General features: G+C 33.0%; 1 protein-coding gene across 1 annotated transcript in view; it reads right to left on the minus strand.

Moving 5' to 3' along the window:
* Positions 1-5,341: 5,341 nt before the first annotated feature.
* The window catches only part of LOC142337548 (uncharacterized), a 73,052-nt gene continuing 60,756 nt past the window's right edge, over positions 5,342-17,637 (minus strand). Inside the window, exons 13-16 of the mRNA XM_075386850.1 lie at positions 17,388-17,564; positions 13,573-13,756; positions 8,900-9,011; positions 5,342-5,702 (exon numbers count right to left, since the gene is read on the minus strand). Coding sequence (XP_075242965.1) covers positions 5,517-5,702; positions 8,900-9,011; positions 13,573-13,756; positions 17,388-17,564 — 659 coding nt within the window. The 3' untranslated portion in view covers positions 5,342-5,516. The remainder of the gene's footprint in view (positions 5,703-8,899; positions 9,012-13,572; positions 13,757-17,387; positions 17,565-17,637) is intronic.

Genomic DNA, 17,637 nt, shown 5'->3' on the forward strand with positions numbered 1-17,637 from the left:
CATCCCCAAAATCAAATCACCATCTTGATCTAATAATCAGATCTCTCCTGTAAATCTCTAAATTCTACTGTAAAATATCATTCTGTTTATTCTCTCATTTTGAGAAATTAATTTTTCTACTTAGTTAAAAACACTTTTATTCCGCTTGCGAAAACCCATAACCCAACACAAAGGCCAGTTATAGGAATCATAATTGCGATCTGAAATATGGTTTCGAAATCAATCCATTAGTTTTGTCTCAATCTATTTATTTTTCAAAATCTTTTTTCGAATTTTGAGATGACCTTATGTTCATTATTTTATGATTTGAAAAGACAATGAACGCGAGCCTAGTCAGGGCCGCATTTTTAGGGGCAAAAACATTGCAAAGTATTCAATGCATGGAAGATTTTATATAATTTTCGTTTCCCTGGGCTGATTTTACATAGTGACGTGCTATACAAAAACTAACTAAATTTCAATGGGGAAACGGAACAGATCTATTTAACTCCCTCAATTGGGCAGCCTCTGTAGATTTTTCCCATGAAACCTGTGGCAAGGAGGGGAAGTTCTATTCGAGAGTTTGCCACTGTTCGTTAATCGTGCTCTTCGTTCTCGTGTGTCACTCACTTTCAATTGATGCGGCTCAAAAAGACTATTCCGCATTCTTAAGTTCTCGCTTAGTCGCTCTGCGTTCGACTGATTACAACACCGTTCGTCACCGCACTTGTGCTTGGAAAAACAACAGATGATTGCTGTATCACGAGGCTGATTGAACTCGCGTCTGTAATTTTTCTTGGGTAAACGTTATCATGTGGAGCGTCCATCTGGTATACGCTCCACTTGATGTTCCACCACCTTTCTCTGATCAGCGACCAACATTCTGCTGACAACCTCTTCTGCAATTCCGACCAAAGATCCCATTCCTACTTTCTAGTATCATTCCTGCTCTTCACATCTGTGCCCGGAAATGTTTCTTTTTTTTCTACCCTCCTGCTTCTTTCCTGCGTCGAAGCTATCCCTATTGTTCATTCTCCGTCTCCACTTTTTATTTCTACCCAAACAAACATAAAAACCAATACGTTCTTTTTTAGTACGCTATTCTCTATGTTACTCTAACCTGTCCAGCTAACAAAACATGTCCTGCCTGTTGCTCTGGTCTTTGCTATGACGAAAACAAATTTGAGGTTCCAGCGCTTGTCATTCGTAAACCTGTTACAATCACTGGGGAGAGATACAAACTGTTAACCAATCAAATCATAGTAAACTATACCGTTTCACGTGTTTACTCAGTTTACAGTGAGCAGTTTGAATCTCATCCCCAAATAATTCAACATATATTTTTCACTATTAATACTATTAATTTATAGTACAACACTTTTTTCATTATTAATTGCTCAACTATGTTGGTTCAGTATGGTTAAGCAAATTATTTCTTAATTAATGCGTTTAGAAAGAGGTTCTTTTTTATGCTTAGCAGAAATTGTTCATTTTATTGTTCCGACCCGTCTTGAGGGGGGGGGGGAACTATATACTCAAATGGGTTTTTTTGTTTAGTCAATTTTCGCCGATCGATAAATTCATCGTTGAGAGATGAGACTAGTATCATTAGAAAGCTTGTCCAGCGTCGAACATGGAATTAAAAAGATTTTTTAATTTTCGTTTTTTACAGGGAGTTATAGAGGTTTAAATTTTTGAGAAAATAGAGTGGATTCCGTTGATTTTATTCACATTTTTCGGAACTTTGTAAAAAAAATTTCGCCAGTTTTGCTATATTTTGTCAGAAATTTTTTAAGAAAGTCTTGTTTATTTTATTTTTAAGGACAGAAAATATTGTTGGCTATTTCTATTTAATTTTTTTGTCAAAAAATCCAGACTTATTCATCAAAAACAGCACGAAATAAGTTTATTCAGTCTACTTTGATTAAATTTGCAGGAAGTGCACACCCAAACACCACTAACACAATCTTTGTAGATTCCAAAGGGGCAATTTTTACTTCAACGTCCGTTGAGAGTGCTCTGTAACTAAAACTTTGACCAATCTTGGACTGTTACAATCCAAAAATAATTTGGATTAAAATCAGTCGGTCTTTTTTTTAAAAAAATTTGATGTTTTTTTGTTAATTAAATAACAGAACAATTCAAATCAAAGATTACTGGTGATAGGTCCAGTTGGCTTCCAATTAAGCTCCAAATTAGTGAATCTAATTTGTTACTTGAAAGCTTTTGGTCGTTTTGACTTTAAAAAAAATTTGATTTAATAAATAAAAATTGGCTTATTGAACTTTGCCTCCATTTTTTTCTTACTTTGTCAACTTGTAGCTTAGTGTCAGCAACGAAAGAATGATTCTTCTTTCTACTGATTTCAATTCATTCATTTTCGAGGCGCCTTAATTTATGGTTTTCTGACTTTGATACTACCAGATTTTAAATTTTTTTTTTAGCTTTTTGCCCATTTTTCATGTCTTCTATTTTTGTCGCATTATCTCGTTATTGACATTTCATATATCATTTTATTGGTGTTCAAAATAGAGCAGAATTGATAATATTAAAATCTTTAAAGATTTAGATTACGGTTTTAAGGGCTTCGACACTTCTTTCTCGAATAATTTAATTGAATTCTTTAATCTTGTTTTTAACTGTCGTTTTTACTTTGTCTTTTTAATTGTAGGATACATCTTCTACAAGGACCCCGTCTCATTGGCTTCCGTGGAAGAATAGGTGAGCCGATATTCTGATATTAGTAGATAGCTGATGGCTTTCATGACTTCGAAAACAATTGTTTTCCAAAACTAAAGAAAAAACAATAATTTCGCAATTCGGTTCCTTTTAGTGTCTGTTTGTTACCTAGTCTTTTTAATTACAGGCTATATGTGAAACTATTATTGTTGTCAACGAAATGATCCAAAACTATATGTTTTTAAAGAGTTCGTTATGCGTTTACTCGCTTCGACACAGGTTTTTCACAAAAAAATAACAAGTTAATTTTTGATTTTTGTCATTTTGACGTTCTTTTTATAGATGTAAGACATATTCTGGATATTTGCTAGTCTCAAGGGCTTCCTTTGGAAAAATAAATGAACCTATTTATTTATTTCATTTTGTAATTAATGGCTTTCATGTCTATGGAAGTAATTTTTTTTCGAAAAAAAAAGCGTTGCTTTTTTTTTGCCTTTTTTTTGTCCACTTGTTAACTAGTTTCATTATTGAGAGGTCACATAATACATTATCAGTGTTCAAATTATCAGTCTCGGTGGAATCGAACATAGTTTGGCGGCCAATTTATGGTTTTACGGCTTCGAATGCGTTTTCTGACGAGTTTTAATTGATCTTTTGTTTGTTGTCTATTCGTTGTTCTTTTTGTAACAGCATAAACAATATAATACCGACAGTTGTCAATCGCCTTTTATAGAAACATTGGTATTTATAGACCTATGGTATATTTTAGTTGATTTCTAATGGTTTTCATTACATTGAATTTAATAATTATAAGCGAATTTTTCAACTTTACGGTTTTTGTTCTTTATTGTCTAACTTTTACCAAGCCTTGTTTTTGGACTGGTCCCATATCTTTCTGTTGAATTACAAGTTATTTTGTTTAGTTTCAGTTTTATATGACTATATTATGACTTTGTTATGAAATTTTGTTTTTTAAAACGGACATAAAGTTTTTGATGTAATTAATGTTTGTTGTTGTTGCTAGATTTTGCTGTTCGTCTTGACTCGCTTTCTTAATATTGGCATATCTCAAAAATTTAATGCATCTTTTTCTGCTCCACTGAGTTATTTGCTTCGGAAGCTATTTTTTCGTTCATTCAACAATTTTTTTAAAAAAAACTTGGAGTTTTTTATGTTTGTCTATCGGTTCTTCTTTTGCTGGAGAATTGTCAAAATCGTGGATGAGCGGGGTCGGAACCTTATGTGCGATCGCACATTACCCAGCCTCCTTGTTAGTTCTTTGAGTTTGAGCGCTCAATTGTATTTGTGCCCTATTATTGCACATTTCTTTACAAACTCACCATGGAAAAGCAGCCGCAAGGCAGCGCTTCCAAGAATGAAATGGACTCTGATGGAATTTCCAACAGTTCACTCTTAAGATTTGGGAGGTATGCAAAAAAGATGCAGACTAGACGGTGGCAAAGAATCCTCGCGTCGACAAAAACCGCGGCCTCCTCAGATATTATGACCATGGTTTGTACTTACATATTCAACAACACCAAGTTCTACAACTTCGCTAGTGTCTGGAGAGGGTTGGTGTATTTTACTGGTGGAATTGGCGTTGGTTGAGAATTTAATTACTTTTTAAAAAAAGCATCAAATTTCTGGCAACCTCCAGCTTTTACCGCCTAAATATTTTGTATACCGTCCCCTGAGGAAATTGTGTTGCGATCTCCAGCACGGGAACTCACATGCAATTTTACATTGGAACCGAAATAGAACTGGAACTTGATACTGATAAATGATCGAATGTTTTAATTCATCAAAAATTTTAATTCGTCTTTCGATTTTCGTTTCTAAGAGAGACGTTGTGAATAGGTAGTTTTTTCTACATGTTCCTAGTGAAAATGAACACATAATGATTGTGCTTGGTTGCAATTTTACTGGGGTCCGGGGAGTCATTGTCTGATATTAACTCTTCCTATCTCTTAGTGTTGTGATCACGTGTTGTGAACTCTTAAATGTTAGAAGGCCTGAATTCTCGCGGAAAGATCATGAAATTGAAATTCAGTTGTATCTACAAGTATTTAAAACACGTACGTTAAAAATGCCGGAAGTCGGTTGTGCCCAAAGTCAAAATGCTAGAAGTTGCTATATACATAACCAGAAGTTATCTTTCACTGACTTTCGTCATTTTAAAACGAGCAAGTTGCGTGTTTTAAACAAGGTTACGTGACTCTGCAGAGGTAACTTTGAAGTTCTGCCTTAACAAGTTGCCTGAACTGTTTGTAGCCAGTGAAACTTGTCCTGGCAACTGAAACTTTAGCAGATACCTTTCGCGCATTCATATCAGCTCTATACCAGTGAGCTGCGCCCTGAGTAAATTAGATACGCCCCGGTATAAATAAACCTCGCTCTCTGCAAAATCTGGCGGTCCTATTTTGAGTTGAAATCAAAAAAATTGCATCGAAAGATTAAATTTTGCCTCTTAGTTTCAAAAGCTTGGTTACAGGTATGATATATTTGATTGATTGTATTTTTACGGATGAAGTAAGCAATTTATCAATTCCTATAACTGATTTCAATTAAACGTTAGTGTACTCATTTTCATCCTTGAATTTGGTATCTTGAAATTTTGGGAATTTTTGAAGTCAACGATAAGAGAATATATTAAATTGCAAATCTATTTTCAAAAAAATGCTTACTTTTACCCGTATTTCTTATTTATTTCTTATTTGCATTCCCACCAGATAAAATAGAATACTATTATTTGATATTTTTGTTCACACAACTTCGTCACTTTCACGCAAACGTAAATTGCTCTAACATGGTCACGCATTCTGTAAAACCTGTCCGTCCATTTTTCGCTTTCATTTTTTTTATTTCACTGTAATTCTTGCCTCCGTGATCACTTTTCCGAACTTGTTTGTAGCCTCACAAATGTAGTCGCCTTGGTCTGCTTTCGTGACTTTGGATATTCTTAGCGTACATTCTCCATCTCCTTTCTGTTGGATGGTCAATCGGCTACTTGGAGTTATTGGGCGACCATCTTTGCGCCATGTTACCTAAAATTTGAAGTTAGAATAATTATATTTTAAAATTAGTTAATTATACGTAAAACAATCAGCTTTTTAGACATTAAACTTATATAGAATCTACTGAATTGCAATCATGCTCCTAGCAAGGGATGCGAGCTATAGACACATATGAAACTGGAGCAAATCTTTGAATCCTTGTTGCAGAAGTTAAGAGGCGAGTCGGCCTTGAATAGTGTGCCATCCATGAGCGGGGACAATCTATACTGATAAGTCTTTGACTCACCCAATGAGTGGGGAGCTCAAAATTTAATGCATTATCATACTAGCTGTAACTCAGTGGCGGGTGAAATTTGATTGCCCAGAACAGGAAGTTTTACCTCAAACAATTTTTCCAAGAAGGAAACGAGTGTGATTGCATGGGTTGAACTGATAACAATGATGGTTTATGAACCAAGATTTTCTAATTCTGACGTATACAATCTACTGAATTTCCAGAAATTAAGGAATCAAACATGAAAATAGTGGTAGTTTATGTAGTGTATTGCCCAGGATGATGTCCTCGACACAAGACAAGTTTTGACCAGGGGGTCTCCCAACTCAATGGTCTGAAAATATTATTGGTCAAGATTTCCGTCCGGCCAATACCAAATTTTGGTCTGTTAGGTCTGGCAAACACCCACATATTGGTCTGTTCGGTTTGGCTAATACCCAGATTTACTTCATGAGATAACAAAAAAGCTGAATGAAGCAAAAAGGGTCCTTTGAAACAGTTCAGCATTCAAGTGAAATCGAACTCAGCATCTCTGATATCCATTAGAGGGAATAGTTGTTAACTTTTCACAAATTTAAAAACTTTTGGACAGCGAGTTTCCAACATAACGTAGACAGGTCTGAAAGACTTTTCTCAAATGGCTTCAAGAAACAAATGAGATATTTAAATTTTTATAAAATCTACACATTTTTTAAAGCTGGGATACTGTCATTATAAATTTTCATCCGTGAGCTTATCAGACCACATATTTAAGAAGACACATTCCGAATATAAGACACATTCCGAATCGAGAGCCCTACTTATCTGCCGCTTAAAAAATAAGTTCAAACTATCGTTATTAAGTATTAATTTGAGGGAGGAATCAATTTAAAGTGGCTTCAGAAAATCAACTGATTGTGTCTGGAAAACTTCAGGAAAGCAAATTGGATGAAAAAATGAACGTCTTCATTGTCACTGTTATATAATTAAAATATTTAAAATTTTTTATTGACATATTCAAGCACGATTTTTGTTCAAGCTGTTTATGAGGGGTAATGATAAAAATGGCAAAAGTTTACTGTCCTTAGTTTTTATTTTGAGAAATGCTGTTGAATACTGAAGAAAAAAACACCTAGGACAGTGTGTTGAATTTTGATAGACATCAAACTGAGATGGTGTTTTATATTCAAACACTGTCCTAGGTGTTTTTTTCTTCAGAATTCAACAGCATTTCTCAAAATAAAAACTAAGGACAGTAAACTTTTGCCATTTTTATCATTACCCCTCATAAACAGCTTGAACAAAAATCGTGCTTGAATATGTCAATAAAATATTTTAAATATTTTAATTATATAACAGTGACAATGAAATTTTGTCCTCGGAAACAGTGACAATGAAATTTTGATCCGTGAGCACATCAGATCATATATGCACACGCATGCAGAGAACTACATAATTGAATTTTTTTAATTGGAGAAAAATTACCAAAAATTCAACATTTTTATTAATAAAAGGCTGCAATCATTCAAATCCTTGAAAAATGACTTGATGTAATCTTTACATTGAGGAAAATGACATTAGGGATGATGTTTGATCGAGATTTCGGACCCCCCAACTTACTGGGTATATAACTTTTACTCCAACAGCGACGCGTGCTTTTTTTAAATAGTAACGTTCTTTATAACAACACATTAACTGTAATTGGGGTCAGAAAAACACTGACGGTAATTTTTCGAGTAAGAAAAACTGTCAAATCTAAAAATCTCTGACGTTATAAAATCTAATAGATGTTTTTTTTCTTTGAGACTGTTGTCAAATTAAATATTAGTTTGAGGAAGGAATCAAATTAAATTGGCTTCAGAAAATCAACTGGTTGTATCCAGAAAATAGTAGGCGAGTTAATTGGATAGAAAAATGAACGTCTTTTCAATTATGAACCACCATCACTGTTGGATGCCTATCAAAACTCTACACACTGTTTTAGGTGTTTTTTCTTCAGTATTCAACAGAATTTTTAAAAATGAAAATTAAGAACTTTTACCATTTTATCATTACCCCTCATGAAAAACTTTAAATAAAAAATCGTGCTTGAATATGTCAATAATATATTTTAAATAATTAAATTATATAACAGTGACAATAAAATTTTGTTCTCGGAAACAGTGACAATGAAAAAGTTTAAGTGACACTCATGAAAAACTTTTAATGAAAAATCGTGCTTGAATATGTCAATAATATATTCTAAATAACTTAATTATATAACAGTGACAATAAAATTTTGTCCTCGGAAACAGTGACAATGAAATTTTGATCCGTGGGCACATCTGATCATATAGGCACACACATGCACAAAACTTCATAATTTATTTTTTTTAATTAGAGAAAAATTACGAAAAATTCAAAATTCTTATTAATAAAAGCTGTAATCATTAAAATCCTTGAAAAATGACATGGTGTAATCTTTACATTGGGGAAATAATGAAATTGGGGATGATGTTTGATCGAGATTTTGGACCCCCCAGCTTACTGGGTTTATAACTTTTACTCCCACACCGACGCGTGCTTTTTTTAAATAATAACGTTCTATATAACAACACATTAACTGTAATTGGGGTCAGAAAAACACCGGGGGGTAATTTTTCGAGTAAAAAAGACTTTCAAATCTAAAAATCTTTTGACGTCATAAATCTAATAGATGTTTTTTTTCTTTGAGACTGTTGCCAAATTCGAAGTACTTTGTCTCGCAAATCATACTGACTTTCATAGTGTATTTTTGGCTCTCACGAGGTCAAAGAGATCCACTTCTGGTATGGACTATACTTTATACAAGGTCAACCGAGGACAGATATTCATGACAAAAGCTGATGTTCTTTGATGTTGTTCTTTTCTGGTTTGTATGAATTGTATAAATTCTGACCTACTTTCTGCCTGCACGTGGCCTTATAAACCATGTGTAGATTTCCGGGATACTTACAACTGGCACTGGGTTTCCAGACACTTGACATGCGACCTTGCAATTCTTGCCCATTTTTACCGACATATCATTCAACTCGTCCTCAAACTCAGGCGCACGAGGTTCACCCAGGCTGAAAAAAACGCATAGTCACATCCATGAATAAAAAATGAATCAAAAAGACAAATTAAAAGATAATCAAAATAAAACCTTGTTTATATCCTTGTTTACTGCCTCTTTTATAATTCATGATATCGGGGTCGGAAATAATGATCTTCCGGGATGGTGCAAAGAATTATCCAACTAAATGTACGATACAAATACCATATGTCCGTACGTTCTACATAAAGTTTTCGTCCAATTTCATTGACATTATATTAAATTATAATAGTCATTACCATGTAATTTATAACAATCTATCCTGTTAGGTGTAATAGATTTAGGTATAATAGGCTGGGCGGGAGGTCCTTTTTGCCAGGTAGAGCAGGGTGTAGGGGAATGTTGGGAGGGGGGGGGACGTGACATGACAAAGGGAGGAGGGCAGATCAAACTCTTACGATTAAGAACCACCCTTCATACCTTCATACCATGAATTGAAATGAGACTAGTAAATTGACTAGAAATAAAAAAGAGTCAGACAACAAATTGGTCGAGCGAAAAATCGCATGCAAAAGGCCGCAGTACTAATATAAAGGCCTCAAACTTCGTTTGAAATCAATTAAACAATGATTAAGTGTTTTGCCAAAAAATATTTTTCCTTAATACGATATCAATTATAACACGAAGAGACTTGAAATATATATACTCACTTGATCGATTGATTAATACTCACTTGATTGATTGGACAGAAATTGTACGTGCAAATTACAGGATAACGATATAAATTGTACGTACAAGGTACGCACAGGATAACGATATATCTTAATAATAAAAAAAATTAGACAACATTTGAACCATTTTTGTAACTTGATTTTACGGCTGATACAAAGAAAAGCAGTTGACTGCACATAGATTATGGCATTTGAAATAAGAAAAGGAAAGATGATATTTCAATGAATGGAATAAAAAACTTTAAATTTCAATTTTTCTAAGAATACTTACCCTCAACTCAGAAACCATGTCCAGTATTGAATAAAAAATCAACTTGAAGTTATGTTTCCTTAAAAATCTAGTGGTTTTCAAAATTTTAGAGTTGAAACTCCATGAGATTTTGAGCACCAGACCTACAAAAAAATACTTAAGTAACACTAAGAAAATCAATATTTTTTAAATTCATCTAAAAATGATTTTCATGATACTAAAATTCACTATTAGCTGTCCTCTTGGCAGTTCTCAAATTATAAAAAGCAACTTGATTTTTAAAAAGTAGAGAAAAAAGTTCAATATGCTTTACCTTCAAAAAAAGATGAAATTTATTTTTTTAATGAAATTAATTAAACTTAACTTGAAATTTATGTTCTTTTTCCATCAGATGTTAAAGAATTTCGAATGAGTTGACCGATTGTTTAGTTGAGAGGAAATTCTGAAACGAAAGAAATAAAAAAATAAAAAGGCTTACAGCATTTTATTTCATAAATCTGAATCTTTATGAAGATTAGACCTATCCACTTGATTCCCAAGCTGATACACTTCACAACATACTGAATTCGTCAATTACGTAAAGAAAGCGTTAAGACATAGAGAAATCTTGAAGATCATAATTTTCTTCAATTGTCCACAAAAACTTTAAACAAATATCTATGTTTGGATTGATTGGAACCGTATACAATTGGCCACTTTTGAAACAAAAATAAATCCTATAGATAATTGAAATAAAAAGAATATTAAAAGACCAACTTTTGGCGAATGGGACAAAAACTTGGGACCTATAATTTTCGTTTAATGTCGAATCATTTTTTTCTAAACAAGGGATATGTTTGCAAGCCCTTTTTAAGGAAAGCATCGTAAAGAAAAAAGGAAAACATTGTTTGTAGACCATAGAGGCTAGCTGATTATTTTGTATATACTAAAAATTTTATTGCATAATGAAAAAAATCTGTTTAAAAAATTTAAAGGAAAATTGGAAAAGAAAAAAGCAAAAGTTTTCATGTGTGGGTGGGATTAAGGAAGATATTAAAAAATGTATACATTATTTCAACAGCAATTCTCATTAAATTATGTAACTATAATTATATTCGACTATGCAAGTTTGTTGAAAAGAAAAGAAAGAGAAAATGTCATTACAAAAATTAAGTATAGAAAAGAGAAAAATATGACGGAGCAATGCAACATTTCTGTCACTTTTCGCCATCTTTATCTTTGTGTTAGTATAAATTTTAGTCTTTCATCTCTCTATAGTTGAATAGAATACCAACATAACCAAAACAGAACAATTTTAAGACAGAACAAAACAGAACAAAATATCAGAATCAAAAAGTTAAGCAAAAAAATTTCATAAGAGAAAAAAGAAAAACAATCAATTACCTTTTTTAATAAAATTCTTTATCAAAAATTTGAAACATTTTACTGCCTGTTAATAAGTTCCCATAATTTTATTTGCCGGAAGCCGTATTCAAAAGAAAACTACAGAAAACTATTTTGCTGGAGAAAAAGGAAAAACTAAAGAGACTGAAAAACTTTTGTATATCTTAATGGTGGACTCTCTGGCCACTCGAACAGAATATTTCTTTCACATATTACGTCACTATGTCACAAAAAATCGGATTCAATAGAAAGGGCACCGGAATTTTTTTTCGAATTCAGAAAAACAGAGCAAAAGTCTTTTAATTTAACTAATAATAACTTATTTTTTTATAAAAATTTGATGTGAAGTACGCTTATTCTGAAACCTAACCCCTATATTTCATTTGAGATTGATTTGACTAAAAGTTCATAGACTTGACCAACGATGGGATAATCAGGACTGGGACAACTGAAAATCTAATGTGGCGAGAAAAAAGAATTTAATTATCCGTTAGCGTCCGGTAGACTTCCCTATTCAGTCAACAGAAAATGTGAACGATAAGAAGAGATACGCAGTTTAATCTCACCTTAACAGAACAAAAAAGTAAACTCAAATAAGAAAAACTTCTATCGAATTTGGAAAATTATATTTTCCTTAAAAATTTTGCCGAAATTGATGCTAAACACTGTAACTTTCCTTAATGTACCCCTCCGTCGTTTTAGATGTTAATATGACATAAAATAGCAGAATTGGTCGTCAGAAACATTCAAAAACAAAACGAGGAAAAGAAACAGTTCAAGGAAAAACAAATTAGTGTTTTACTTATTCTGTTTTTTAACTGCTTACTTCATATTTACATTCTCTTTGATGCTTGCGCTAATTAATTCGTATCATCCTGAATCGCCGTCTGGTTTCATGAAATTTCTATAGGATTCATTTATGTATTTTCACTTCAAACAATAAAAAGAGGTAAAGTATTTTGAGGAAACAAAAATATTTTCCTAAAATGCCCCAGTTTATTAAGGGTTACATACAAATACGAATAGCCAAATTGATTACGTATGGGAAATTAACAAGAAAAACAAAAAAAAAACATTGAGTAGAGAGAAAGATGGATAAGAACTATTGTCAACCTTGCAACCGTACTCTTAAATTCTGCTGCGTTGATTTTAATAGGTTCTTTCATCAGTTGACATAAAATTAATGCCAACTTTAACTTTACACTTTTTCATCGCTTTGTCACGTAATTATTGAATGAAGTTTATTCCTCTGTTTTGATTGAAACTATTCAAAATTAGAAATTAGGACAAGTGAATTGAAAATAACCTGAACAGAGTTCTTATCAAAAAACACAACCTCACATAATCAATGTTACCTATTTTCGACAATTTCTGACGATTTGTTGTTATATTTGACAAGTTTTTGATATAAGGTAACATTTTGTTGAGAACGATTGTCACCTAAATCTAGAGTCGTTGTATTTGGAAAATATTTCATCAGGCGGTCAATTATCCGATTGAAAAAAAGTTGAGAATAAACTCATTTAATTTGTCATTTGTTTATTTGCTGCTTGCAGCGTTTAAACTGATGGCTTCAAATTCTTTTTTGCAAATTACTGATTTGTGTCTGTGTTTGCTAAAATAATTCTTGTTTCGAGACTAACTGATCTTGCTGAACTTCCATTTTCTGAACTGTTTCATGTTGCAGAAAAAGTTTACAGTGCATGTGGGTTAACATCTATTAATATTATATCAAAATGAAAGTTGTGTTTTTTTTTAGTTTTCTAGAAAAGAAAGTTGGAATCAAGGTTTCTCAAAAAAGGTCTTCGGTTTGAGCTTAGAAAAATTGATAGCCAAAAGAGTTTTCCTCTCGAAACAAAACAAATTGTTTCGGCAAGCTTGAGACGTATGTTGGAACACACGTCTTTCAGTCGGTATGCAAATAGGTTGTTTCCACAAACTGCAGTGTATGTTTCTTAAACAAATTTTCTTTTGATGTCTTATTTCACCTTTTTTTGCGATTGATCTTCTTAAAGCATTAAGTTTCCGCCCCATTTAATGATGAAAAGCCGTTTTCCTGTCAGAAAAAAAAGAAAAGTTTTCAACATACTTGAGACTGATGTTGAAACTTTCTGTGCTACGCAAAAACTCGCTCGAGCCGCCTCGTTAACTGATAGTCTTATCATTTCGGTCATGGCACAAACGATTACGAATAACTGGGATAACAGATAAATTTAGTGCTTTGTACTTACTCCATGTCTTCCTCAACAAGGGTATCGTCCGCATTTCTGGAAGTGCCTCCAGACTGGTATCCAAATCTGGATGACGGAACACTGGCAGGCGAGAAGAGGCCGGTGACGTCAGAGCGAGACATTGAGGCACGAGAGAGGGAAGCACGTGACATCAATCTGCTTTCTTTCACTATCTGCGTCAGACCTGCAAATGAAACACTTGTTTGTCGTTTTGATGCGCAGAAATATCATGATACAGAAAACTTAGCATCAACCATAAAATTATTTATTGTTCTTTCCCATTATAGACTTCCCAGATAAGAGGAGAACATATACACCCCCTTGCTTTATCTAAACAATAATGTTTTTTATTTATATTTAATATATTTTTAAATCGATTACTGAGCAATTTCTTGAATTGATAACTTATTTATAAAGGTGTTTGTATCTAAAATAAAATTAAAGGAACACATGACGCTAACTTTTGCAAAACATATGGGATTTAAGGTTTTGCTTCAAATCATTCGTTCAATTCAAAGAAACTTTGATGAGCTTGAAGTTTTTTTACATCATCTTGATACAAAGCCTCACATTATTGCTCTGACTGAAAACTGGACATCCGAAAAAACATTAAAAAGATCATTTCAGCTGACAGGTTACTCCAAGTTGATAACTTGTGATAGAAAGAGTAGAGGTAGTGGTGTGGGATTTTTCGTCAGTGATGAACTCTCGGTAGAAATAATACAAAAGACAACAAACAAGCACCATCAAAACCTCACTGTATAAATAGAAACAGGCGAAAGCAAGTGCTTAGTATCTGTTTTAAACAAAGCGCCAAACTACTCAATTGACAATTTTTACAGATGATCTGATTGAAAACTTCGAGAATACAAAAAAGCGATGTCGATACACGTAATCTGTGCGGTGATTTCAACATAGATATTAAAAATTGAATAAAAATAGTACAAAACTAACCGAAAATCTCGAGTTATTAGATTATGATTTAAAAAACAGCTGTGATTGTACACGAGAAACTGTAAATAGACAAAGTGCAATTGACCTTTTTTGATAACCACAATTGCAAGTTCTATGTAGAGAAAACCAAAATTTCAGATCATTATTCGATCTTTCTAGAACTAGACATTGCAATAAGAAAAAATGTTTCCCCTGTCCAAAACTGATCAAAGAACTACATAAGCTTAAAGATGAGAACTTATGTCTTGATATTAATTTTTGGCTCTACAAAAAGTTTCAGGAAAATAAAAGCTTCATCAAAACATTAGAATTAAAAGATGTCTTTACTGTCAATCAGGACTTGATTGTAGAGGCCAAGGTAACCTGTATACCCGAAAAGACCATTTTCACTAGAAGTGGTTATAAAAAAAGCTTGGTTACCAATGAAATTAAAAACCTCTCGCAGAAAAAACACAATTTATGGACTGAATATCTTAAAAGCAAGCTTGAGGAAGACAAAATGAAATACAGAGTAGTAAGTAACCGGTTGAAGGCACTCTGCAGTTTGACTGAAACTGAACACTTTGAAAAAAAGTCTCTTCTAAACATAGTTCCCGGACTTTATTCCACTTAGCTTAAGACATTAAAAGCGACCAGATCGAAAACAGAAGTAGTTTGCTAGTGAACATTAGACATCAACTAGACACGTGAAAATTGTCACAAATACATTATTTCTCCAAATAACAAATAAATATTAAATATACATTATAATCAATAGTCTACCGAACAAAAGTTCGGTGGACTGCTACGGATTAAGCAGTCTATTACTAAAAGTCGTAAATCCAGTGGTGTGTGATTTGGTTGCTGATCAGCTCAATAGGTGTATTGATGAGAATGAATTTGCCGAAGTTTTGATGTTAGCTAAGGTTTTGCCGTTTCACAAGAGCGGTGATCGAAACGACGCAGGTACTTTTCAACCAATCTCTTTACTACCATTTATTAGTAAAGTTTTTGAAAAAATTTTGTTAAAACGAATTGAAGATTTTCTCAATGTCAACAAGGTTTTATCGCCCAACCAGTATAAGTTTAGAAGCAAACGTAGTACCATTGATGCGGTAACAGAGGTTGTTGAGTTTAAGTACAAATAAAAAGCTTAGAACACCATCTAGCTGCACCTCCATTGATTTAACTAAAGCTTTTGACACGGTGGACCATAATATTCTTAAAAAATGTTGTGTTAACGGACTCAGAGGGGAAATATTAAGTATTTTACAATCTTTCCTGGCTAATTGATCGCAATATGTAAAAATTAGGAATCAGGCGTCAGGAAAAAAAGCAATAAGCATCGGTGTGCGTCAGGGTTCACTCCTGGGTCCCTTACTATTTCTGCTATACACAAATGATCTACCTGCAGTATACCAGCACTCAAAAGTAACTATGTTTGCAGATGATACAAATGTTCATGGAACTGCTCATGATCTCTCAACAAAGACATAAAAAATGTAGTGAATTGGATGTCTGCAAAAATTGACTGTTAATTTTGAGAAAATGAATATAGCTGTTTTTAACAAAAACGGAAAACCAAACTGAAACAAGTTAACTATAGAAATATATATCCAAAAACGATTGAGAGCAAATACACATATTACAATGGTTAAACAAAAATTTCAACAAATCACATCAAGTTTATTTCAACTGAAACGTTTTTTTTTTCAGGCGGAGAAATATGGTAAAACTTTACAAAGATTACGTTCAACCAGTAATTTATTATGGAGCTCTCATTTATGGGTGCGCAAATTAAACAGATCTTAAGGACCTAGAGTGGTCACAAAACAAAATCTTGAGAGTTATATTCTCTTTTAAAAAATCTGAAAGCTTGAAAGATTTGAAAAATAACGGAAAAATTTATTCAGTTTTTGAAATACATATTTATGAGCTGTTGAAAGTAATGACCAGATGTGTTTGACAGGATCACATTAACGAAGTTTTCCAAAATATGATAACCGAAGATGAAATTGTCAAAAGTATGGGTGTTCACGGACGAAAAAAACCTTTGAAAACAAGAGAAAGAGGTAACAAGGGAGAGCAAACTATTTATCAAAATTCATGAAATGGATGAAAATCTAATCAAGTCAAGGTCTATTGAAAACAATCAGATAGAAAAACTAGTTCATGAATTTAATTTAAGGACAACTATTTTCTAGGTGGCAGTGAGTTGGTAAATGTTTTTTGATAGTTGGTGGTTTTCTCATGATCTCTTTTAAATATACTTTTCTTTATTATAAACACTGACTAACTTGATTTTCTTGGGAAAAAGCCATTTTATGGTAAGGTTGTCGATGATTGAACAAAAACTGATAAAGCTCAAGTTTGTCCTGAAGAGATATCACTCTGAAAAGTCCATTGACCTATTTGATGTTCTCCCCAAATACATATAACTTCTTGATTGTAAATTAATGGTGTCATTAAGTGAATTACTCGATATTTATTTGGAAAAATTTATTATTATTATTATTATTATTATACTTGTTATTTAATATTTTTATATGGGTGATATAATGGTAGGAACTGAATTAATTTCATGGGACCTCAAAATTACCAGACAGTTTCCCATTTATAAATTGCCCCGAAAATCAGGAGTGGACATTTTTCGTTTCCTCTGTTTCCTCTCTTGAAACCGTTTAAAAATTAATCCTGTATTGATATCGATAGTGCGGTTTTTGGAGTTCGTATACTGTGAACAAACTTACGCCATTCCATTTTATAAAATTGCAAAATAGTGTAATACAAAAAGCTATCACATTATTAATCAGAAATGTGGGTACAGAGGGGAGGTTGTTTGCGGTACTTTAACTTTTCACTTTCTAGTAGCCTCTTCTAACCTTCATCGACGGCCATGAGTTCAAACTGGCACTGTATGGGTAGCGGTGCTATGTTTGAAGAGAGAGTGACGTAATAGGTGGCCTCGTCAGTAATGTTGGAATCCTTGATCCAGAGCCAATGTCTGCTGGGGTTGATGGGATCTTGACCAAATGTCACACGCTCAGAGGCCATCAGATCTGTAAATAGATGAAACTATATTATAACTTGCTCATAAAAAAAACTTCTGAACATCGAAAACTTGGACGTTTC

This window comes from Convolutriloba macropyga, chromosome 4 (genome assembly GCF_964194025.1).
Source record: "Convolutriloba macropyga chromosome 4, txConMacr16.3, whole genome shotgun sequence".
NCBI classification, from domain to species: Eukaryota; Metazoa; Xenacoelomorpha; order Acoela; family Convolutidae; genus Convolutriloba; species Convolutriloba macropyga.